General features: G+C 35.9%; 1 protein-coding gene across 2 annotated transcripts in view; it reads left to right on the plus strand.

Annotated features, from left to right (window-relative positions):
- Positions 1–434: 434 nt before the first annotated feature.
- Positions 435–25,517, plus strand: part of UBQLN1 (ubiquilin 1) — a 40,223-nt gene continuing 15,140 nt past the window's right edge. The window contains exons 1-3 of one of the 2 annotated variants that reach the window (XM_032477511.1): positions 435–835; positions 17,557–17,708; positions 19,385–19,500. In XM_032477511.1, coding sequence (XP_032333402.1) covers positions 656–835; positions 17,557–17,708; positions 19,385–19,500 — 448 coding nt within the window. In that variant the 5' untranslated portion in view covers positions 435–655. The remainder of the gene's footprint in view (positions 836–17,556; positions 17,709–19,384; positions 19,501–25,517) is intronic. The other variant, XM_032477512.1, reaches the window with a different exon arrangement.

Genomic DNA, 25,517 nt, shown 5'->3' on the forward strand with positions numbered 1-25,517 from the left:
GGTGAAAGAGTGGGGGGGGGAGGGGACGGGGAACTACCTGGCCCGCCAGCGCGCAAGCGCACTTCCAACCGCAGCGCCCAGTGGTCGAGCCTCTTTTCCAGTAATTTCGCTAGCCGTGACGTCATCTCCGTGCGCCCTTACAGTGCCTCCCAGAACCAACAAATTTATTTTTTGATAAAAAGAAACAAGCTGACCTCTTCCGCCCCGCTTTGCTCTTAGTCATTCACTCTGAATGCGCCTACACTCTGAGGAATGGAGCGGGAGAGGGAAAGAGAAGCTGCCACAGCTCGAAGAAGCGCCGGCCAGGAATGACTCGGCGTCGTCGCCAGCTGCGTTACCCGGCGTGCCCCGCGCGGCGCCGGCGGAGAGACGTGGGGGGAGGGGCGGAGAGGAGGAAGCGGCGGCGGCTGCGGATGTCGCTGCGACCGAGCGGCGTCTGAACGCACGGCGGCTGCCGGGCGCCCGAGCCGGGCCTGCGCCGCAGCCCACGCGGATCTCCGCGGCCCCTCGTCCGCTAGGGCGGCCCTGCGCTCGCTGTCACTGAGGCGGCGTGCCCCACATTCTTCACTGCCCGGGCCGGCCGGCTCTGGCGTCGCCTGGCTCCCCCTCGCTCGCCCGCTCCCTCCTGCGCGCCTGAGTCACCGCCGCCGCCGCCATGGCCGAGAATGCTGAAAGCGGCGGCCCTCCGAGCTCCCAGGACAGCGCCGCCGCAGCCGAAGGTGCCGGCGCCCCTGCGGCCGCTGCCTCCGCGGAGCCCAAGATCATGAAAGTCACCGTGAAGACCCCGAAGGAGAAGGAAGAGTTCGCAGTGCCCGAGAATAGCTCCGTCCAGCAGGTGAGGGCCGCCCTGGGTTCGGGGCGGGGTGGGGATGGCGGCAGGTCCTCTGCCCGCCGCGGGAGGAGACGGCTCTGCAAGGACCTGCGAGGAGGGGGTCGTCCCCGGCAGTGCCGTAGGCCTTTCTCCCGGGTCTCATCCCGAATTAGATCACAGCCAGGTTCGTGGGTTTGCTCCTGGGGACACCACAGAGCTTTGTGGCGGGGCCGCGCGGCCTGTTTGTGGGACGCGCCGACACTGCGTCCCTCGGCGCCTTCCTCCTGTACCGGGGTCCGCCGACCCCCGGCCTCCTCCCCCAGTTCCCCGCCCCTAGCCGCCTCCCTCCGACTGCTCACAAAGGAAAACGACCCGCCGCCTGGCTCCGGGCGGAGTGGAGGCTGGGCTGGGCGAGGGTTGGCCTTAGTCTAGTCTGCGGTTTTGTCTCATGAATTAAAAAAAAAGGGGGGGGGGTACTCATTGTTTTACCTGCTTGCGGGTTTAGGCAGATTTGGTGGGTTGAAGAGCACGTGTACATTTAGTTCTGCGTTTTGACTGCTGAAATCTTTCTCACCTTCCCATCTTTAAAGAAGAAATTAACTGTGACGTAGAAATTGCTTTCAGCACATTTCAAGTAATAGTACTAGGCTTAAGGAGAAAGGTGGATGATTTCCATTGAAAACTTGCTGGTTTTGTTTTTTTTTAAAGTAATATTTGTCATCCTTTAGACGCCAGTCATTGGAGAGGTTTTTGATTTTAAAAGGATAGCCACGTTATTCAGGTGTTAGCGGTTGCAGTCGGTTAAAAGAGAACGAAATTAGTTAATGGAGAACATTAACAGATGATTTACCGCTTAAAATCTGTTCAGGAATGCAAATTTTACAGTTAATTGAGAATTTTAAAGAATTTAACAGATTGTTCTAGTTTATTGTTGGTTATGTGCGCCAGGATATTTTTCCATAATTACTGAATTGATCTCTCACGATCTCAGACAACGAACAGTTTATGAAGAAGCAAGAATTCCTGAAATGTACCTATACGTTTCTCTAGGAACCATAAATGGGGTATTGGTTTATGTGTTTTGTCAAGTAGTAAGTAGAGTGTGTAGCATCAGGTGAGAAACTTTGACCACCTATTGAATCAACATTTTTTTGGTCTGTCAGTTCTATAAAATTTTTCCTTAACCCTTTTATATTTTCCAACATACAGGAAAATTGAAATAATTGTGCAGTGAACACTCGTGACCACCCATACTTGGCATCTTGCTGTGTTTGCTCTATCCCATAGTTAATCATTTATCAGTCAGTTTTATTTTTTTGGATGCATTTCTAAGTAAGTTGCAAATATTAGTACATTACACTTAAAAAGCACTTCAGCAATGTGCATATCATCAACTTGAGTTTAATTTTTTAAGGAAAATTTGACATGCAGTGAAATGCGTACGGTTGCCATTCCATGAGTTTTCACAAATACACACCTGTGTAATCCAAAGCCTTTTTGGGTTGTCAAACTTTATAATCAACTAGAAAGTTCCCTCTTGCCCTTTCCTGGTCGTTTCAGTCACACTGTCACTCACACTCACTTTTTTTCCTCCATGAGCTCATTTTACTTATTCTAAAATTTCACAAAAAATGGTATTATATGATATGTACTTTTCTGTGTAAGGCTTTTTCACTTGGCTTAGTGTTTTTGAGATTCGTTATTGCTGTGCATTGTCAGTAGTTCCTTTTCATTGCTGTGTTGTCTTCCATTGTATGAATATACTATCATAATCTATCCATTTTCCTGTTGAGGGTCATCTAGGGGTCCAGTTAGTTGCTATTAACACTCTTGTACAGATCTTTTTCTTAGACAAATGCTTTTATCTCTCATGTTAAATAACTAGAAGTGGAATGACTGGGTCATAGGTAGCTGTAGATTTAGTTTCTTAAGGAAGTATGTACTTGTGCCATTTTACAATCCGACTGACAATGCAGGGGAGTTCCTGTTGCTCCACATTCCTACTACCATTTGATAATATCAGTCTTTTTTATCTTAGTTATTGTAATGGGTGTGTCGTATTAACTTTTGAAGCCCTTAGATTTTTTAGAATCCCTAATTCTGGTTTCCACCATCCCGGCTGCTTTCAGCATTTTACTGTAAAAGATTAGAAAGTCAATATTTTATAAATAAAGTTCTTTTACATCAGGTTATGGTGTTACATTTGTGAGGATTTTTAAACTTTTTGTGATGGTGAATTTTAATTTCAGGATTCATGGAAGTTTTAGTTTTACTCCTCTGTAACCAAAATAAAATTTTAATAGATAAAATGAAATCCTTTTTTCTGCAGCAACTTTTTCACATGGCAGTCGAATTTTTATTTTGACAAATACTTTCTGTTCAAGCAGAAAACATAAATATTGAAGTTCATCACTACATCAAGAATCTGAAGACAAGTTGAACTACTTGTAGGCTCTGTTAAGGAATGTACATACAGAAAAATGTACAAGAATAAGAAAAGCAGTTTTCACATGTTTTGTAAAATTCCACTTGAAGCACAAAAAAAGATATTTTTGTAAAATTTTTCTCTGAATTTTTACAGGTTTAAACTGTTCGCTACAGATTAAAATTTGACATCAAAATAAACTTAAGGACATTATGATGTCATGGAAAATGTTTAGTAAAAAATTGGAAAGTATTTGGGCCTGAAAATTTTTATCTAATCTTAGAGGTAAAGAGTTACCTACAAAAGGATAATGTTGAAGGCTTAGGCTTTCTATCAGGCAAATCCCATTTTATGTAATTAAAAATCTTTCATTAAGTGTTTTCTATACAATGTAAATTCTCCTAATATGTTATACTGAAGTAATATTTATGAATATGTTCTAACAGTTAATTGGATGAAATTATATTAAGTCTCTTGGGTCAGCTGTAAAAGTTGTAAGGTGGTTATTAATTTTTCTGTTTTCTCCTCGGTTTCTGAGTATATATAACAGGTAGAAACAGGATACTTTAATACAATTGATATTTAATAAATTTTAACTTGTTTGAAGATAATAAAGCTTATACTTTTTTGAAATTAAAATGAAATTTTTCATTGAGCACTCAGAATCAATTGAGTAATGTTTAAATTTCTACCTAAGGGTGGTTAGAATGTAAACTTCACTGTATATGTTCCAAGGCAGTTTCATTAATAAGAATTTTCATAGTATAAGTAAATAGGTTAAAAAAGTGGGTAATGGCATAAGATCCCTATGTATGAGATTGTTTTCTAATAATTATTCATGATTTGCTATCAGGAAACAGAGGATTTCTCAGTGTCAACAAGAAGTCCAGAAGAATGTTTTTTGTGTGTGATTAAAATTAGTGCAGAAACTGGAAGGGTACTACCCTATACTAACTTCTGACTAGCTTGTTCTGGGATTTTGTAGCTCTCTTAGACTGTAGTATACGATTTAAAAATACAGTTACCTGGAATATTCAGGCAGTGTATGTTCTAATTTTAGAAAATGTCTTTGTTGCTTGAAACTTTTAGAAAAATATTAACATACTTAAACATAATGTAAGTGCTGTGTTAAATAGAATTGAACCTTTCCTTGATAAGGGAAATTGCTGTGCCTTAGCGTCATTATCACAAACATCATTTAAAATTATACTTTAGAGTGTGAATCTAGAAGTCCTGACCACCGTGGTGCCTCCTTTCACATCTGACTGTTGAACACTTGAAATGTGGTTGCACTGATTTCAGATGTTCTGTAAGGGTGAAATACATGCCAGATTTAGAAAACTTGTGACTGATTTCTTTTACTTAGTATGTTTTCAAAGTTTATCCATGTTGTAGCGTGTATCAGTACTTCCTTTTTATTGCTAAATAATACTCCACTGTATGGGTATATACCGCATTTTATTTCTTCATTTATCAGTTGAGGGACATTTGGGTTGTTTCTACTTTTTGACCATTATGAATAATGCTTCTGTGGATACTTATACGAGTTTTTGTGTGGACATATGTATGCATATTTCTTGAGTGAATGCCTATGAGGGGAATTACTGGGTCATGTGATAGATCTATATTTAACTTTTTGAAGAACTGCCAAACTGTTTTCCAAAACATCTTTACCATTTTTTATTCCCACTAGCAGTACGTGAGGATTCCAGTTACTCTCCATTCTCTGTGACACTTGTTATTGTCCATCTTTGATTATAGCCTTCCTAGTTGCTATGAAGTGGTATCTCATTGTGATTACTTGGCTTTCTGTTACTCAAGCAGCAGTTCTCAGTGTTATCTGGGGCTGGGGGTATCCAGGATCCTTCTAGGAGGATCATGAGATCAAAACTACTTCCTCCTTGGTCACTTGGCTCTTGCCTTAATGAGTTTTTAGTTGCTTGACTGGTTAATTACATTTTTTCCCCTGCGTCAGCAGTTTATGCAATTTGTTCTTGCTACCTGGAATGCCTCCTGCTCTTTGCCCATTCCTTTTCTCCCTTAAATCTTAGTGCAAAAGGTCTCTGTGTTAAAGAAGCATCCCTGATTGTCCAGAGTAGGTTGGGATTCCATGTTGTGCTTTTTCATAGCATCGTGATTTTGATTGTAATTCATTATAATTTAAAATCTATGTGATTATTTGATTAATACTTATTTCTTCTGTGATTGTTCGCTGTTGTGTTACCAGAGCCTAACACATAGTTTAGGCTCAGTAAGTATTTACAAATGAATATAGACCGTATGTGTGATAATGTGTAATTAATAATCACTACCAGTTTTTCAGTCTTTACTGAATGCAAGTATGGTTGTCCCTTGGTGTCTGCAGAGTATTAGTACCAGAATGGGTACTAGAATGGGTACCAGAATCCACAGATGCTCAAATCTCAAAGTTGCCCCTCTGCCTTTGTGGATTTGGACAGCTGACATAATATGTAGTCTCATGGCTTCCTGCTCTCCTCTTGCAGTTTCATTTTTAATTGCTCTCCCCTTAGGTCACCACTCTTGACTCCCTCAGGATATTCACACTTGCTTCTGCTTACTGGAACAATTCTTCTAGAACAGCCTTTCATTTCTTAGCTGAGGATCTCCATCTGAATCACAGAACACAGAAAGTGATTTTGAATGACTATGCATTTTTCTTAAAGATGGATCACAACTAACATAATTTTAAATGCATAGAGACGTTAATTCTTTACAGTTGGTGTGCTGGTAAATGTTTATCACCTAGTTCTTCAGGAAAAACAGCACTGATTTGTAGTGTTTGCTGATTTCCATGGTATAAATACCTCTTGCCATGGAAAATTGATTGATTGGTTGATTGATTGATAAGCTTATTTATTACCATGGAAGATTTTAAGTTACTCATAATAAACTGGTTTACACAATTACTGAAAATGTAGCAGTCTGAGCTGGTAAGAGCCATTGCTTAACAGTGGATGACTTAAGGCCAGTGTCAGCAAGCCATAGTGGGCCAAATCCAGCATGCCCATTCTCTTTATGTACCATCTGTGCTTTCAGAACAGGTCATATGGCCACAGAGCTGAAAATATTTACTCTCTAGCCCTCTACGTAAAGTTTGCTGACCCCTGCCTTAGGGCATTCGGGCTTACTGTTCTAGATCTTGTCACACAGTTCCTCAAAACCCTTCTAATTGGAAAATTTTACGATGACTTAGGTTTTAACAGTGTGTCCAATAGACATAATGCAGGCCACATATGCAATTTAAATTTTCTCATAGCCACTTAAATAAAATTAATTTTTTAACATAGTCAGTATTCATTCCATAGAATTTTATTATCTTAACCATTTTTGAGTTTACTGTTCAGTCACATTTAATACATTTATATTGTCGTGCAGCCATCACCACCATCCATCTCCAGAACTCTTTTCCTCTTAAAAAAACTGAAACCCTGTATTTGTTACACAGTAACTCCCCAATATCCTGCCAGCCTCTGGCAACAACCATCCTGCTTTTTGTCTCTCTGAATTTGATTGACTACTCTAGGTATCTTGTAAAAGTGGAATCGTAGTATTTGTGCTTTTGTGACTGGTTTATTTCACTTAGCATAATGTTCTCAAGTTTCATCCATGTTGTAGCATGTGTCAGAATTTCTTCCCTGTTTTTTTTCCAAGATAATTCAGTAGCTTCCCATTTTCTCAACGTTATCCAAAGTCAAGTGTTTCACATCAGTGGATTCTGTAGCTAATTGAAGTTCATCCCTCCATGAGCACCAAAATTGTTTTCCATCCTACAGGTAATAATTTTTTATAATGCTGAGTTACTGGTGCAAATATCAACTGCTGTTCTGCAATACAGAGATATAGATCCAGACTCTCAAGGTATTCCATATTTGTTTTTTTACCAAACTATCAGTTCTGTTCTTGACAGTATACATTCCCTTCCTCCTAAATTTGCTATTTTTAATCTGGAGAGGAAGATGCAGATAAGCAATTAAGACTTAGAAATGCTGTCCTGAAATGAATAAGATTTTGTATATGAACTTTTACGATACCAGTCTCAGCAGTTCAGGGCCCACTTCACTTATTTCCCATTCTTGATTGTTTTGGGGAGGAAAATCTCTCACACACATACGTACACATGCATGCGCGCGCACACACACACACACACACACACACACACACGGTTGATGGGGGAAGAAGGGGAAACAAAGCATTACTGTATTAGGAAAGAATGTTCTTGAGGCATGCAGACCTGAATTCATACCTTAGTTTTGCCACTTAGTAGTTTTACCTGTCTGAGCCTCGATTTCCTTATCAGTAAAATGGAGATGATATTTATTCTGTAGGGCTAATGGAACAATGGAACAAGACATGTATGTAAGTTGCCTGGGCATAGTACTCACACTCAGGCAAACACCCCAGTATTGCCACCCTAACTGTGAGTATAAACTCTGAATTATAAACACCTTTAAAAAATTGAGTTAATCTGATTTTAAGCTAGCTAAAAGAAACAATCATCCTTTACAAATATCCCACAAACCAAACTTGCCTTTAAACAGCCAGTCTCTGCTCCTTTCTATTAAATATCCTCAGGAAGAAAAACAGAAAAATCTTGCTGGCTCTTAAAAAAAAAAAAAAAAAAAAAGCTCTGAAGATTGAAATATACACATTAACTTCATTTCCTGCAGCAGAACCATGTGTTAATAGCATTTAGCAAGAATTTTCTAAATAATTGTCTGAGTAATACAATGCATTCAAACATTTGCTATTTCAGCGTTTTAAGTAGCAAGTCCCTTAAGAGTATCTATCTTTTAATGAGTTTCTTATTCAGTACTGCTAATACCTTTTGAAAAAAAATCCATATTCAACAAATCATACTATGCAGTAGTTCAGCCAGTTATCATTCTCCAAATGCCTAATGTTTGAGTAACCTTAAAGTACCCTCATTAAGAAAACCCTGCATAAATCTTAACACGGAGATTTTGAAGTATTAGGAATAACTATAAAGACATAAGCAGCTATGTGGGAAAAGGGCACCTTCTTATAAATATAACACTTAATAGTCATAAATGTTACAGTACATTATCAATAAAATGTTTATTTTGAAGAGTTTCTGTGATCTAAATCTAACAAAGTATAACAAACTAAATGTTTCACTTTCACATGCTAGCAAACCCTTTAAGCGTCCTTCTACTACAAAAAATCAGGACTCAATTCACTGGCAAACAATAGTGTACAGGAGGAAAGAAACCAATACAAGTAAAGTATATAAACTCTGAGCTAGATACTTTTCATATATTACCTTATGAAATCTTCCAAACAATCTAGTTAAGCAGGTATTATATCACATGTTAAAAATGTGGCCAGTGAGGCTCAGAGGAGTAAAGCACTTTGCCTGAAGTCAGATCTCTCAAATTCCAGATTCATGCTCTCTCCAAAATGCAGACCACGTTTCAGTACACCTAAGTTAATCAATAACGCCAACATCCTTTCCCCCTTCTTCAAAATATTAATTTAAAAAAATACACAAATAATCAATAAATAATAGTGGAAAGAGTTAGCTCTACATATGCCAATATGGAAAGATTGCAAAGATACAAATAAAAAGTACTAAGGTAAAGAAAAGTGGGTAATGATCCAACTGCTTAACAGGAATAGAAAATAATGTATGGGTAAGTACGTTAAACAGATAGATATAAACTAAGATTAATGCTGAGTGGGGCCCCCTTTTTGTTTCATACTTTTCTGCATCATTGAAATTTCCTAAAGTAGTAGCATGTGTACTATGTTTAATTTTCTTTGCAGTCTTGATTTTTAAAACTAGTAAGGGCACATCCTTTATAAAAACTGGAGAGAGCTTTAAAGTCTATAAAAAAAAATTTTAATGGAAGGCAGTTTACCCAAGTCTAGAAATCTGTATACCAGTTACCTAACTAGTAAACCAAGCAGTCTATGTTATGTTTATAGGACATCACACTTTATCATAATGGCATAAATTACCTGGAAGAAAACAGTTAAGATTTTCTGATAATGAAAATATTTGCAAAATAGAGACACACATTTATACATTTTATTCATTCCAATAATGAATGAAATCTGTTTTGTATACTCAGTTTTGCATCAAACAAATTTGGAGATGCCAACTTTAGTCTCAAGAAACTCTCAGTCCTAATTTTAACGGTTTTTTTTTTTTTTTAAAGTGGAAGCTGCTCACACAAAACAACTAAAATAATGCCATTAGACATTTAAACTAATAAGCATCCCTTTTCTAAGTAAACCACATTGTTAAAATACTCCTTAGTAAGTTCTAAATATTGCAAATAAGTCTTTAAAACACTGTTCGTTCACTAAATACTTGCATTACTCAGTATGTGCCAAGTGCAGTACTAGGCAGGTACCATGGGGTTAAAAGGTAAGCAAAACAGCCCCTTTGTAAATTATTACAGTATAGGGTAGGGAGGATAAAATGCATATAATCACAAAATGATATGAGAGGTTACAATCATTGATCTGATTTAGAGTGTGAGACCAATCAATATCTGATGAACTAACATTTAAATAAACCTAAAGGCTGAAAAGCCAACCAGAGAAAAGTCAAAGCAACTTTGAGCAGTGGTTAGGTGTGGGCTCCAAAGATAGTCACTGGATTTGAATCTAGGCTCCACTATTTAATAGGTATATAAATTTAATCACATTATTAATCTAAGTCCATTTCTTGACTTTAAAAAAGAGATAATAGTACTTTCATCATAAAGTTGTGAAACATAAAAAAAGATACTGCATTATGCCTTGATAAGCCTGGACTAATTACTATTATGTTACTGTCATTACCAGCATTGGCAAAAGCCCAAAGAGGAAAAGAACTAGTAAGTGACAGTTGGGGGGAACGACTTGAAAGTGGCTGAAATGCAGTGACTGAAGTGGGAGAGGTAAGTAGGGAACAAAGCATGAAGACTTTATGAGCTATGCCATCAAATTCCGAAGTATCTAGCCACATGTGGCTAGTTCCAGTTGAGATATGCTGTGAATGTAAAATACCAGATCTTGAAGCCCTAGTATTAAAAAAAGTAAAATATCTAAATTTTTATATCAGTTACGTGTTGAAATATTTAAGTATACTAGGTTAATAAAACATTAAAATTATAATATCCAAAAGATAGAAGCAACCCAGCTGAACACTGAGAGCTAAATGGATAAATAAAATGGGGTATATACATATATGTACTACAGAAGGTTGTTTTGTAAATGCTAGGTTGGCTTCAAATCATTACTTACTTTGAGGTATGTTAAAATTTTAATTCTTAACGGTTTTTGAGAAAGCATCTAGTAATTCTCAGTTTTCAACTTTTCTGGCCAGTTGGTTATTACTGTAGGTTGTCAGTGCAAGACCAGAGTAGGAAAAATACATTTATAACAAATATGGGTCCTTAGAAGCCCATTTCATTATGGATTTTTCATTTTGAGTTAGTGGAGGCCACATGGGCTTAACGACAAAAATAAATGTATCTACGTAGTCTAGAAATACCTAAAAGAAATTACAAAAATCTTTCATTTATGGTTACAGTTCTTTCTTAGATAGATGGAAACATTTTATGTAATTTGGCGCAGTAAGTTTTATGTTTCTACAGAGCAGTAGTGTCTGTGGACTGCCTCTGTCTAAAGCTGCTTTGAGAATTTTTAAGATTGCTAATTGGTTTTTTGTTCTAAGTCAGTACTACTTAGCTTCTAATTTTTTTCTTGTGTTCAGTAAAAGTGTAGTAGATAAAACAGATACGGAAGCAAAGTTCAAATGTTAGAGATCAAATTTTTGGAAAATTTGAAGCCATTGTGAATGAACAATTTTCCTCTTCCCTTTTTTAGAATGCAGAATAGAAGTTTAAGCATGTATGAAGTATGTGCAGAATTTTTGGCTCTTCTGCAAAAGTATAACATTGTTTTAATTGATCATATTTGGATCAATTGTATAAAATGCAGCTGATTTGAGAAGATCTAGTATATCTGTTTGATATGGTACAATTAAAATTAAGATTTCATTCATTTTTGTTTCAAATGGAGTAGCAGGCAGCTGAATTTAGAGTTGTTTTAATCCCTTGGTTTTTGTTAGTTTGTTAACACATTTTGGATAATTTACTCAGAATAAATCAATATTACTTTCGTCTGTTTGGGAGTGGTTCTGATACTGAAATTGTTTGACATTGGTTGTTTGAAATTTAAAATTTATTTTTTATAAAAAGACTTGAATTATAATGGATAGGTGATAATTTTGCTCTGTACAATACTAGAAGTATAGCTGTACCCTGTGTGTTATAATGCTTTCCAGCTTTTACCATGAAATGCTGTAAACTCATACTTTTAAATTGCCTTAGGTGCCCCTCAAAACCGTGAGTTCCATGAGGCTGGAGGATTCTAGTATCTATCAATCATGTGAATTTTCAACAATGTTGTAATTTTGTAGGAGAAAGTGATTTCTTATGGGCCTGTTGGACTTTGGTTTCTTGAGGTTTTGTTTGAGGATTGAATGAGATAACATAATATGGCTGTGGTGTCAGACACAGTGGAGCTGCTTGATAAACTAATGATTAATGTCGATGCTTTTTGAACTGTGTGCAGTGGGATCTTACTTCTTTACATGTAGGACACTATAGAGAAGCCCTTAGTCTGTCCAGAAAGCCCAGCTACCCTTCAATACTAACATTGACAACCAATGGTTAGGAGGATTCCAGACTGTAAATATTACTAAGGGCCCAACTTAACTATTCACTATTGTTCTATAAGCTTTTGAGGTTGTGCCTTCTTTAGATATCATGTCTTACCTGTCTGTGTTAGATATGATGCTCATGGATGACCATCTCTTATTCTCGCATGATCATCTCTGTTGTGGTTTCCCTGGTCTGCTCCCTAAAACTAGGTTATCTGTATCCCAGTTCCTTTCAGATGACCTGCCGAAGACAAGGTAAATGCTAGCTCTCTGGCTAGTTGAGTCACTTGAAATTGGATGTTCAGGAAAGTTGGTCATCTATGTTTTGACTTCCTGCTGTTTCTTATGTGTAGGGCATTCACAATCAACTTTCAGACTATTTTTATTGAAGTGTAATACAGAAGAAAGCACACATAAATGTACAGCTTCATTTATTAGCACAAAAGTAAAGGAGTAGAATCTTACCAACTCCCCAGAAGTCACCTTGTGATCCCTTACAATCACCACCACCTCCCAAAGGTACCTATCACTATTCTCACTTTTCATACCATGGTTTTTGCCCCTTCCCACTTTAACTTGTGTTAATGAAATAACAATTTTTCTTCATTTGTGATTTGCTGCTTTCGCTTTGCATCAATGGCTGTAGTTCATTTGTTGTCACCGTGTGGAATAGTCTACTAATTATGAATATATCACAGTTTGTTCTATAATTGAGCAATGTTTGTGTTGTTTTAAGTTTTTGGGTAATATCAAAGTTTGAACTTCCTTGAACATGTCTTTTGATGTACTTGATGTGTAATTTATTAGATAAATCTCAAAAGTGGAATTGCTGAGTATAAGCATATATTCAGCTTCTACTGTGAAATGTTTTTCCAAAATACACAAATTTGTACTTTCACTACTTGTAATATATGTGGGTTCCAGTTGCTCCACATCCTCTGCAACACTGTAATATTCTTTATATTGGACCATTCAGTGGATGTGTCACTGGTTTTAATTTGAAGTTACCTGATTTTTATTTATTAGGATGAGTACTCTTTCCTGTGTTTATTGGCCATTTAGATTTCACTTTTGTGAAGTTCGTATTTCAGTCTCTTGGCCAGTTTTCAGCTGGGTTTTGTCTTGCTGGTTTGCGGGCTCTCTGTATAAAAAATCTGTATTCAAGCTCTCTGTTGGTTTTTGGTATTGAAGACATTTTTCTCTGTGTTGCTTATTACTTTTTTTACTCTGCTAATGATGGTTCAATTTATTGTGCTTTTTTATGGTTAAATCTTTTTGTGTTCTGTTTAGTAAATCTTTTCCAGTTGAACTAATACTTTATTGATTTATCTTTCAGGTGCTGTTTAATTGCATGGGTTAAATTTGCATGTGGTTAGAGTACATACTCCCTAAGATTTAAACTTTATGAAATATGTTGACTTGCTTTATAGCCCAGCATATGATATAATTATGTAAATATACTGAAAAAGAATGCTATTCTCTCTAGTTATTGGGTGCATTATTCTGTACATGCTAGTTAAGTCATCAGTTAGTTGAGTTCAAATCTTTTATATTTGTACCTTTCTTTCAAACCTGTTTTATTCTATCAGTTACTGAGGTAAATGTGCTAAAATATCTTACTGTACTTCTGGATTAGTCTGTTTTTCTCTCTGTAGTTCTATTTAATTTTTGCTTTATGTATTTTGAGGCTTTGTTATGAACATACACATTTGAAGTTTTATCTTCTTGTGAATGGAACACTTTATAATGTTAAAGCATTCTAGTTTTTATATTGAAGCTTGCTTTGTTGATTAGCCTCACAAACTTTTTTTGGTTAGTTTTCGCAAGGACTGTCTTTACCCATTCTTTTTATTTTCAACCTTTCTTTTTCTTAGTTTAGGTGTATCTTTTTTAAGCAGCATGAAATTGGGTTTTTAAAACCAGTCTGGCAAATTTTGTCTTTTTAGCATATAGTCTGATATGTAATCACTGACACATTTAGTTTACGTTTACCATTATACTATTTGATTTGTTTTTGCTGTCTATTCTAGGCTGCTTTTTGTTGTTGTTTCTGTTCCTTTAAAGAAATTTTTTTAATTTTTATTTTTTTATGAGGGGACATAAATAGGTTTTATTTATTTAACAGGGATATTGGCAATTAAACCCAGGACCTTGTGCATGCTAGACATATATATTTTATCACTGAGCTATACTCTCCTCCTCCATGCTGCTTTTTTACTCTTTGAATTATTTTGTGTTATTTGAATTACCCCTTCTGTTAGGTTGGTAGATGAATGACGATTATACTCTTGTTTTAGTAGTTATCCTAGAGATTATCATATATGTCTTATAAAATGTCTTTAATAAGTACTTGTACTTCTTTCCATTGAATGCAAGGACCCTTAGAACAACTGAACTCTATTTACTAGCCTGTGGATTACACTTAACCTCCCTTTCTGCCTTCTTTCCTCCCAACACAAAACATTGTTATTAATGCTTTATAAAATCAGTTTTTATTTTGATTTATTATTTATACTTTTTTATGTCTTTGTCTAGGAGAGGATCATTTTCTTCTGTCTGAGGAACACATTAACATTTCCTTTAGTCTGTGTATGCTGGGTAACAGATTCTTTCCATTTTTGTGTGTCTGAAAAATGTCTCTTTTTATTTCATTTTGAGGGATTTTGCACTGGATATAAAAGTTTAGGTTGCCAGTTACTCTTCCTCCTTTAAATTTTTTTCCTAATTTTAAAAATTATGGGTAATTTCAAATATACAGAAAGTAGAGATAACAGTAAGTTAGCCCCCCATGAATCTTTCGCCGAGCTTTGACAATTAATCTTAGAGCCAGTCTTGTTTCAAATAAATGTATCCTTAAGGTCCCTCTGTGTTCTTCATTATTTTGATGCATCAACATCTTTTAACTATTGGGAATGCAGATCAAAAGTACTTCACATCTACTAGGATGGCTATAATTTTTAAAAAATCAGATAATAAGTGTTGGTGAGGATGTGGAGAGATTGGAACCCTTACACACTGCTGGTAGGAAAATACAATGGTGTAGCTACTTAGGATAACACTCTGGTAGTTTCTCAAATGATTAAACTGAGAGTTACCATATGACCCAGTAATTCTCTATTAGGTTTATACCTAAGAGAAATGAAAACACATGATCATGTAAAAACTTGTACATGAATCTTTATGGCAGCATCATTTATAATGGCCCAAAGGTAGAAACAACCCAAATGTCCTTGAATTGATGAATAAAATGTTGTATATCTATACAAAAGAATATTATTTGGTCACGAACAGGGATGAGGTATTGATACATGTGACAACCTGGGTGGACCTTGAAAAGATGTTAAGTAAAAGAAGCCAGTCACAGAGACTGCATATTATATGACTGCACTTATGTGAAATGTCCAGTATAGGCAAATCTGTTTGACAGAAAGTAGATTAGTGGTTTCTCATGGTTTGGAGTGTTGCAGGGATAGGGAAGTGATAGGTAAGGGATACTGGTTTCTTTTTAGAAGATGAAAATTTTTAAAATTGATTGTGGTGCTGGTTGCACATGTCTGAACATACTAAAAACTGTTGTACACTCTAAGTGGGCAAATTGTATGTGAGTTGTATGTCTATGTAGCATTAGAAAATCTTGTTTCAGTGGGGATTTGAAAGGATGTTAAGAGTAGATGTGTGTCATCAGTCTAGCATCTTACCTTTAAATCCTAAATGTGCTAAAATGCTATATATTTGTATGTTAGACAATTAAATTACTTATTTCAAAGAAAAATAAAAAATATGGCACAACAACAACAAAGATTACTTATTTCTGAATGACATCTGAGGGATATCAAGGATTCTGAAAAGGGTTTCTTGGTTTAAGGTTAAGAAACACACAATTAATCTGTCTAGATTGGTTCTTGAAGTCAGATCTAGGTTTGAAATGTAACCTGGCAGTTTAACCTGTGTCACTGTGTGAGGAGGAGGACGTATTCAACCTGTTGTTTCTGTATCTGAAATGTATTAACAGCCGTCTGCTTCAGTTATTGAGGATTAAAAGAGCTGACATAGTGATATTTACTGACCACTATTTACTGACCACTACCTGTGGTGCCGAATGCTTGCATTTTACGTACATTTTCATTAGTCCTCACAAAACCATGTGCTCTGCTGCTTGTTACTTTATTCTTTTTTCTAATAGCTAGAAGTAAGATTAGATTAGAAATCATTTCTAATAACAGGAGAGCATAACAGTAAGTCATGATTTGGTTTAATCTCTCTATATAGAATATTGTGCTAATGTTGTTTAAAAAGATTTTTCTAGTTACTTGGAAATTGCTTATTTTAGATAAAAGGTTTATATGTCATATTTTTAAGTAAAGGAAGGAAAGTTCAGATGGAAAATCTTGAAAATATTTACCACAGTATAATTTCACATTATCTTTATGATTTTTTTTTTTTTAAAGAAAACCAGTTGCTTACATTGAGTGTTGTAACTTGATTACGGAAAATTTCATTTATACATAAAGGTAGAATTTGGTGAACTTTCAAAAGCACCTGTCATTTTTGACAATGATTGACATATGGCATGTCTTGTTTTATATTTATATCCCTTTACCTCACCCCTCCTGTCCCTGCAAGATTTTCTAAAATCTCAAATGTCGTTTAATGTGTCTTTCCACTTACTGTGACAACCAGAAATACCCCCCAGCACCCTTTATTTCCAAAACATTGCTTTGGCGATAGTGCGTGATTAATTGAGACCCACTTCTGTGGGGCATTGGGGTAGAGTGGTTTAAGATGTGGTTCTTTTCTGAATTCCTTGACCCACCCTGAGGTTTACTCACTTGGACAAGTGGAGTAAAACCTAAGTATACAGGTTTTGATGAAGGTTTGAGAAACACTGATCTAGCATAGGGTAAAGCTTTTCTTACAGTATGACACTCTCTTCTCTTGTCTGTTTTTGCCTGTTATTCTCATTCCTGGGGAGCCTTTCTTCAGGTTTTCCTGGCTATTTCCCAATTGGTTTTCACTGGGAAACTTTCTCTAACTGCCCTTTGTGCTTCCTCTGTACTTTGTGGATTTATTTGACTGACTCTTCCATTGGACTGCACTCCTTCAGGGAAAGATTTTTGCTTTCTGTCTTTATATCTGCATAATATTGCTTGTTAATGTTGAATGAAAGAGATGTGGAGGAAAGTCAGTATAATAGGCCAAGAATATGAGGTTGGCTTTCTCTATATTCAAGTAGAAAAGAGCAGGACTGGAGATGGAAATCTGAGGAAAAAGTTATTGTAAACTTGGTGAGAACTATGTGTGGCTTGAACAACATTTAGCACCATTGATATAAAAAGAATAAGGCTATGACAAATGCATTATTCAGCCTTAGCAGTAGATTGAATATAGGATATGTGCACCTTTAATTAAACGTTTGTGTTAGAGATAGGTGAAATGGTAATACTTATTTTCAACTAAGATCAAGATATGGATGCAGGATGTGTCTTTTAGTGTTTGAATTCTTGCAATATGTATATTAGGGGCTTCTTGGTACTATATTGGGTACTTTCTTCTAGAAACTAGACTAAATGGTGTTTTGCAAACACCTGTAATTCATATTTATTTTATTTTTGTCTTATTTAGTTCAAAGAAGAAATCTCTAAACGTTTCAAATCACATACTGACCAACTTGTGTTGATATTTGCTGGAAAAATTTTAAAAGATCAAGATACTTTGAGTCAGCATGGAATTCACGATGGACTTACTGTTCACCTTGTCATCAAAACACAAAACAGGTATGTTTTTAGAAGACATTTAGCTTTAAACTGAATAAATGTTTATATTTCTCTTTTGAAAATAACCAGTCTTGGCTTTAGATAACTTTCTGTCATTAATATTTAAATGGGTTAAAATTCATTTATTTGCTGCTGTTGATAGCAGATGTCTTTAAAAAAAAACCAGTGTGATTCAGTAATGCTGATGCTTACACATGTGATATTTTAGAAAGGTCATCTTTATTGAACTATTATATTTTTTGAATTACAGAACAAGCACATTAATACATAATTAGGTATGGTTTTTGTTTTAGGGAGATTTTTGGATAAAGATCAGAGTGACTTACCTCCTTGGCAAGCTGCAGAATCAGTAACTATATTTTATTAAATCTAAGGCACTATTCAATTTTTAAGAGGCATCCTTATTTTGTGTCCCACTAAGAAAAAATACTGCCAGTTAAATTAGTGTATTTTCTTTTCACTTAAAATTATTTTATGCTTAAAGAGCTCCAAGAGCTCCTTTAGGCTTATTTGGATATAGTATCTTATCATCAACTCTGTGCATACATACAAAGAAAATATGCATGAATAAATGTTTAAAGCCTTCCTAACCCTACTTCACTTTGAGTCTCATTCTTTTGAATTGCCTTTTGACTTAGTAATCAGTGTCCATATTTTTCCTAATGGGATGAAACTGTTCTGTCAAGAGTGTAAGTGGTGCAGCATTTCTTAGGAGTGCTACAGTATTTTCTTCAGGAGTTTGTTCCCAGCTGTTGACACACATTCTGCAAATTTTTATGCTGGTTTTCCTCCAGTAGTAAAATTTGCTTCACTGATACAAAATTCATTCCCTGTGTTCCTGTTTCTGTGCTTTTCTATATATATAGTATCCTCATTTTGGTACCAATTAATGGTATAATCTTCCTGAAGACACTTTATGTGGTAATTAAACATAGGATGTCTCATCTAACAGTGTACTTAGTCACTCAGTTGAAATCATACAAAACACGTGTGCAGGCGTGGCCATTGATGCCTGGCTCTCAGCAATTGTAAGAAAGATCTATTATAGAAATGGTAAAATGAAAAAACAATGCATCTTAGAATCAGTGAAAGAAGCAGTCATTTGAGTGAGATTAACAACTCTTAACTGGTATCAGATGGAAGGGGTTTCCAATAAAGTCTCCTTGTTTTTTACTTAAAGATAACATTAAGTTATACTCAGTTGTTACTTTTATTGATTTCTCAGCCTTCTTCTAGTAAAGTCTCTTTTTATTTTTTACTTTTAATAATTTTAGGTTTTGAGTAAAACTGCCTCCTAATGCTCAGGAGCTTAAAGGGGGTGTAGATAAAAAGCTGCTGATATAGTCAAGCTTTGTAATTGTGACTAGTCATTGATTCTCTTCTGTGAGGTAACCTGTCTCCCTCTATATAATCAGTATGATTGAAAGTAATGAAGTATTTATATACATTATACTCAAGGAGGGGCAGTTGAAGTATAATTTGGATTTTGTGAGGTTTTACTATCTATGTTTCTTTATATTTGTGTTCCTACTGCTTAGTTATCTCAAGGTATTTGCTTTATGATAATTTGGGTTGGTCTGAAAACTTACATTTTATTTCTGGGTATTGGAATTTCAGGGGTTGTTTAAAACTAACTAGCTCCATTGTTTACACCAGGATGTAATTATTTTTCCTAGGCCTCAGGATCATTCAGCTCAGCAAACAAGCACCAGTGGAAGCAATGTTACCACATCATCAGCTCCTAGTAGTAGCTCCACATCTGGTTCTGCTACTAGCAGCCCATTTGGTTTAGGTATGTGTTCTTAGTCATTTTTTATAGGAATGAAAAAAACTTCCCTTCTTCCCCAGATGGTTTTGAATAAAATGACAGAATTAAACATTAGCAACAACAACAAAAGGTTCTATAGCTTATTTCTGTAATTGGAGATATTAAAGGAGTAGTTGGGAATACAGATGTGCTTATTTAGCTTGTATTTACATAAAACAAGTGGTTAATAAGTGACACCTTTTTTTGCATTCTTTTTTAAGTATAATCAGTTTACAATATTGTGTCAATTTCTGGTGTACAGCATAGTGTTTCAGTCATACCTATACAGACATATGTTTTCATATTTTTTTTCATTTTAGGTTACTACAAGATACTGAATATAGTTTCCTGTGCTAAAGTATATAAACTTGTTGTTTATATAATAGTTAGTATCTGCAGATCTTGAACTCCCAATTTATCCCTCCACATCTCTTTTACTCCCTGGCAACCATAAGTTTGTTCTCTTATGTCTGTAAGTCTGTTTCTGTTTTGTAAATAAGTTTATTTGTATCTTTATTTTAGATTCCACATGTAAGTGATAAACAGTATTTCTCTTTCTGGCTTACTTCACTTAGAACGACAATCTCCAGGTCCATCCATGTTGCCGCAAATGGCATTATTTCATTCTTTTTTATGGCTGAATAGTACTCCATTGTATATATACCACATCTTCCTTACCCATTCATCAGTTGATGGACGTTTAGGTTGCTTCCATGTCTGAGCTATTGTAAAAAGTGCTGCTGTGAACATTGGGTTGCTTGTGTCTTTTCGAATTACAGTTTTCTCCAGGTATGTGTCCAGGAGTGGGATTGCTGGATCATATGGTAGGCCTATTTTTAGTTTTTTAAGGAACCTCCATATACTGTTTTCCATAATGGCTACACCAAACTACGTTCCCACCAACAGTGGTAGAGGATTCCATTCCTCTCCTCTCCACACCCTTGATCATTTGTAGACTTTTTAATGATGGCCATTCTGACTGGTGTAAAGTGATACTTTATTGTAGTTTTGATTTGCATTTCTCTAATAATTAGTGATGATGAGTTTTTTCTTGTGCTTGTTGGCCATCTGGATGTCTTTGGAGAGATGTCTGTTTAGGTCTTCTGCCCATTTTTTGATTGGGTTTCATTTCTTTTTTTTTTTTTTTGATAGTAATCTGTGGGCTGTTTGTGTATTTTGGAAGTTAGTCCTTTGTTAGTTACATCATTTGTAAATACTTTTTCTCATTCTATAGATTGTTTTTTCATTTTTTGATGGTATTCTTAGCTGTGCAGAAACTTTTAATTAGGTCACATTTGTTCATTTTTGCTTTTATTTCCATTACTCTAGGAGCCAGTTGGAAAAAAACATTGCTGCAATTTATGTCACAGTTCTCTGACTTTGTTTTCCTCTGGGAATTCTATTTTTGAGTTTATTTTTGTATATAGTGTTAGAGAATATTCTAATTTCATTCTTTAACAGGTAGCTGTCCAGCTTTCTCAGCACCACTTATTGAAGAGACTGTCTTTTCTCCATTGTATATTCTTACCTCTTTTGTTGTAGATTAATTGACCATAAGTACATGGGTTTATTTCTGGACTTTATATCCTGTTCCATTGATCTATGTGTCTGGAAGTCAGGGAGCATGATTCCTTTAGCTCTGTCCTTTCTCAAGGTTGTTTTGACTATTTGGGGTCTTTTATGTTTCCATACAGATTTTAACATTTTTCTAGTTTTGTGAAAAATGTCTTTGGTAATTTGATAGAGATTGCATTGAATCTGTAGATTGCCTTGGGTAGTTTTAACAATATCGATTCTTTAATCCAAGAACATGGTATATCTTTCCATCTGTTTGTGTTGTCTTCAGTTTCTTTCATCAGTGTCTTATAGTTTTCAGAGTACAGGTTCTTTGCCTCTTTAGATAGGTTTATTCCTAGGTTTTCTATTTTTGATGCAGTGGTAAATGGGATTGTTTACTTCATTTCTCTTTCTGATATTTTGTTGTTGGTTTACAGAAATGTAACTGACTACTGTATATTAATTTTGTATCCTGCAACTTTACCGAATTCATTGATGAGCTCTATTAGTTTTCTGGTAGCATCTTTAGGATTTTCTACGTATAGTATCATGTCATGTGCAAACAGTGACAGTTTTACTTCTTCTTTTCCAATTTGGATTCCTTTTATTTATTTTTCTTCTCTGATTGCTATGGCTAAGACTTAAAAACTATGTTGAATAAAAGTGATGAGAGTGGGCCTCCTTGTCTCATTCCTCATCTTAGGGAAAATGCTTTCATCTTTTCAGCATTAAGTATGATATTAGCTGTGGGTTTGTCATATATGGCCTTTGTTGTGTTGAGGTATGTTCCCTTCTATGCTCACTTTCTAGAGAGTTTTCATCATAAATGGGTGTTGAGTTTTATCAAGCTTTTTCTGCATCTATTGAGATGGTCTTATGGTTTTTGTTCTTCAATTTGTTAATTTGGTAATCACATTGATTTGCAGATATTGAAAAATCCTTGCATCTGTGGGGTAAATAACACTTGATCATGGTGTATGATCCCTTTAATGCATTGTTCGAGTTGATTTGTTAGTATTTTGTTGAAGATTATTGAGTCTATATTCATAAGTGATATTGGCCTGTAATTTGTGTGTGTGTATACGATATCTTTGTCTGATTTTGGTATCAGGGTGATGGTGGCCTCAGAATGAGTTCAGAAGTGTTCCTTCCTCTGCAATTTTTTGGAATAGTTTCAGAAAGATAGGTGTTAACTCTAAACTAAATGTTTGGTAGAATTTGCCTATGAAGCCATCTGGTCCTGGACTTTGGGAGTTTTTAAATTACTGATTTGATTTCAGTACAGGTAATTGGTCTATTCATATTTTCTGTTTCTTCCTGGTTCAGTTTTGGCAAATTGTACCTTTCTAAGAAATTGTCTGTTTCTTCTAGGTTGTCCTTTTTGTTGATGTATAGTTGCTCGTAATAGCCTCTTAGAATTGACACATTTCTTTTTAGTAATGACAGAGATGTAATGTATGTATACGTAATCCGACCACATAATTGACTCTGGGGAAAATTAGCTAACTGATTTTAAGCTAACCCCCGAACACAATTTTCTCATTTGTAAAATGAAGTGATCAGACTGCATTAGTGATTTTCTAACAGTTCCAAACACACACAGAAAGACGGGCCTTGGAGCAAGCCCAGTGGTTAAGGATATCTTGCATCAGCCAAAACCACTTTTCTTATATCAGTTTTTACACTGAGGTTCTGTGGGAGGTTTGTTGGGGAAAAGAGTATTCTGAAGCTAACCATAGTTGAACTAGATAGATAAATGGCTTAGTGCTTTTTTAATTTTCTAAGTTGTATGATAAGTGTACCTTGAGATGACATCTTAAGAAATATGTACAGTTCTCACATAGTAAGGATCGTATCTTTTATCTTTTCAGAAAGTGTTGTTTTAGTAATTTAGTTCTACTTTGCCAACTGTTTGAAACATTTAGGGCATGGCATGGATTCACAATTTTTTTTTTAATGTTTAATGCCCTTATTTTCTAAAATTTTAGGCTAAACATTTCTCTTTTGGTTAAGGTACATGAGTTTTAGATGGCAAAAATTACTAACACAGTAGATTAGGATGCAATTATTTAGTGTTCTGACTCTTGAAAGGTATTGAGGTAAACCTCTCCCCTCTTTCCTTATTTTATAGGGAAAGAAATTGAAGCCCACAGAGGCTTTTAGTTAATTTATCTGTTACCATACGCCTCCCTAATCCTTTCATTTCTTGTTTTGTTCCCACCCCCTGTCTTAGGTACTTTTCTCTGTCAGTTAACTCCATTTACCCTTTGTACTCAGGTTTTCTTTTCCTGTCTCTTCTCATGAAGGTCTGTTTCATGTTTAAAAGCCACAGAATACCACTACCACCCTTTCTTTTGCTTCCTTTCTCAGCTGTCTTTGGAAAAGGCATTTTCTGTTTTCTGTCTCTATTTCCCTTTCACTAAATTTGCTGTTCCCTATTTCTTCCCCTTACCACTTCACTGTAGATTCCCTTGATAAGGTCACCATTGACCTCTTAGCTCCCCTAATTTAGTGGATACTTTTTTAGATTCTTAGATACTTTTAGATGAAAAGAAAGTGATTTAAAATCTAAATCCCTCTCTTCTAATGCTTGTCAGTCTTTCTTTGAAATGTTCTTCCTTTAATTTCTGATACTGTTTTCCCCTGGTTAATTTTCTGCCCAGTTTTTTTCTTTCTCATTTGTAGGTCTTTTCTTCCTGTTTCTTATGTTGGTATTGTTCCCCAAGTTCTGCCTTGTATTTCCTCTTCTTTCCTCTATTTTCCAAAAGTGACATTATCCTGTCACTATAACGTGGTGACTCAAATCTTTACCTCAAGCCACATCACTTCTGAACTTGTATTCACCTCTGCATATTACCTGATGTTCTCTTAAGTACTTTAGCCTGTATGTGTCTCTTTAGAAAGCAAAGAACAAAACAAATATAAACATTCATCATTATGTCTCTCAAACTCCTACCTCTCCCCAGTCAAATCTCTTAATCCATAATCTCTTCTCTGTCCCACCCCATGCAATTACTCTGTTCTGTTGCTACTTCCTTGATGCAGGTCATCAACTTTTAAAAATGCTTACTCTGTGTTATTTCCACACTGTTATTAGAAAATCTTCAGTGACTCTTCTGCTTAAAACCTTTCAACACTTTTTGTGATGTAGCACTCATTTGTGTCTCCATTCTCATTTTTTACTGTACCTCAACAGTTACACTAGTCAGGACAGGCTATCCTGTGGTAATAGATAACCCCAGGGTCAGTGGCTTATTACCACAAAGCTTAATTTCTTGCTTCAAAGCTTTTCTTCATGCTACATGTTTTTCACTGGTCAGTGAGACCTCCATCTACATAATCCTCAGGGACTTAAGCTGATGAAATTCTGCTGTCTTGTAGCTGTACCACTTGAAATATGCCAGAAGAGACAGCTAAAGTGTCTCAAGGCAGATCTTTTATTTTATACTTGGGCCAGAAGTGACATATTATTTCTTGCAGTCCTTTGATCATAGCTAGTCACGTGGGCCTATCCAAAAACAAAAGAAACATAAGGCTGCACATGGGATGTTTTGTGAGCACTGCTATCTGCCATTTCATCATACTGAATTTTTGGGGGTTTCAAGAGTACATCAGTACTCCTGTTCTCTCTGCTTTTGTATATATTTATTGTACCTAGGATGAAATATTCCAGTGCTCCCTACTTCACACCAACTTTTCATTTTCCAAACTCATTAAGTGCCGTCTTGTGGGAAAGCAGCCATTTCACTTAGGTACTATATTATCATATCCTGTGACCTTCTCTGTTGTACTTTGCATTTGTTTTTCTTGTCTGTCTTTCCCACTAGATTGAGTTCTGTGTCTTTCTTATCACCTTATTCCCAACATGTAGCACAGTACCTGGCTTATAAAGAAGTGCTCAGTAAGTGAGGAATGAATGCATTCAGTTGGTTATATAATTTTACAAAGTTTTACGATAAGCACATAATCATCATCTTTGATCTGTTAGGTTTCTCTATGATTTAATTCCTTCAGAGAGACATCTGTTTCTTGATGGTTGGTAGCTCTGTTCCAACCAGAGTAACAGATGAATTCTAATTGTTAAACTAGTCTTCTGAAAAGAGATTATTAGAAGTATAATCTAGTGTATTTTTCTCATTTCTTTCTTAAGTGAGCATATTCTAGGGTGTTCTTTCAGGCACCAACAATTTCTCCAGCATTGCCTGGACAGGTGTCCAGTAGTTCAATCTGATACTACCTACCTGAAGTTGGTGTCAGATCTCACAACTTAAAAGGCTGTCCCCCATGACTTGCCCTACTTCACATACCAGTGAAAGTATTCTTACTGGCACCTGTACTTGCTGGTAGGCTATAAATTAGGTGTTCTCACAACCTCCTTCTCAGGTTTGGTGATTTGATAAAATGGCTCACAGGACTCAGGAAAACACTACTTAAATTTACCACTT

The sequence above is a fragment of the Camelus ferus genome, chromosome 4 (genome assembly GCF_009834535.1).
Source record: "Camelus ferus isolate YT-003-E chromosome 4, BCGSAC_Cfer_1.0, whole genome shotgun sequence".
Lineage (NCBI taxonomy): Eukaryota > Metazoa > Chordata > Mammalia > Artiodactyla > Camelidae > Camelus > Camelus ferus.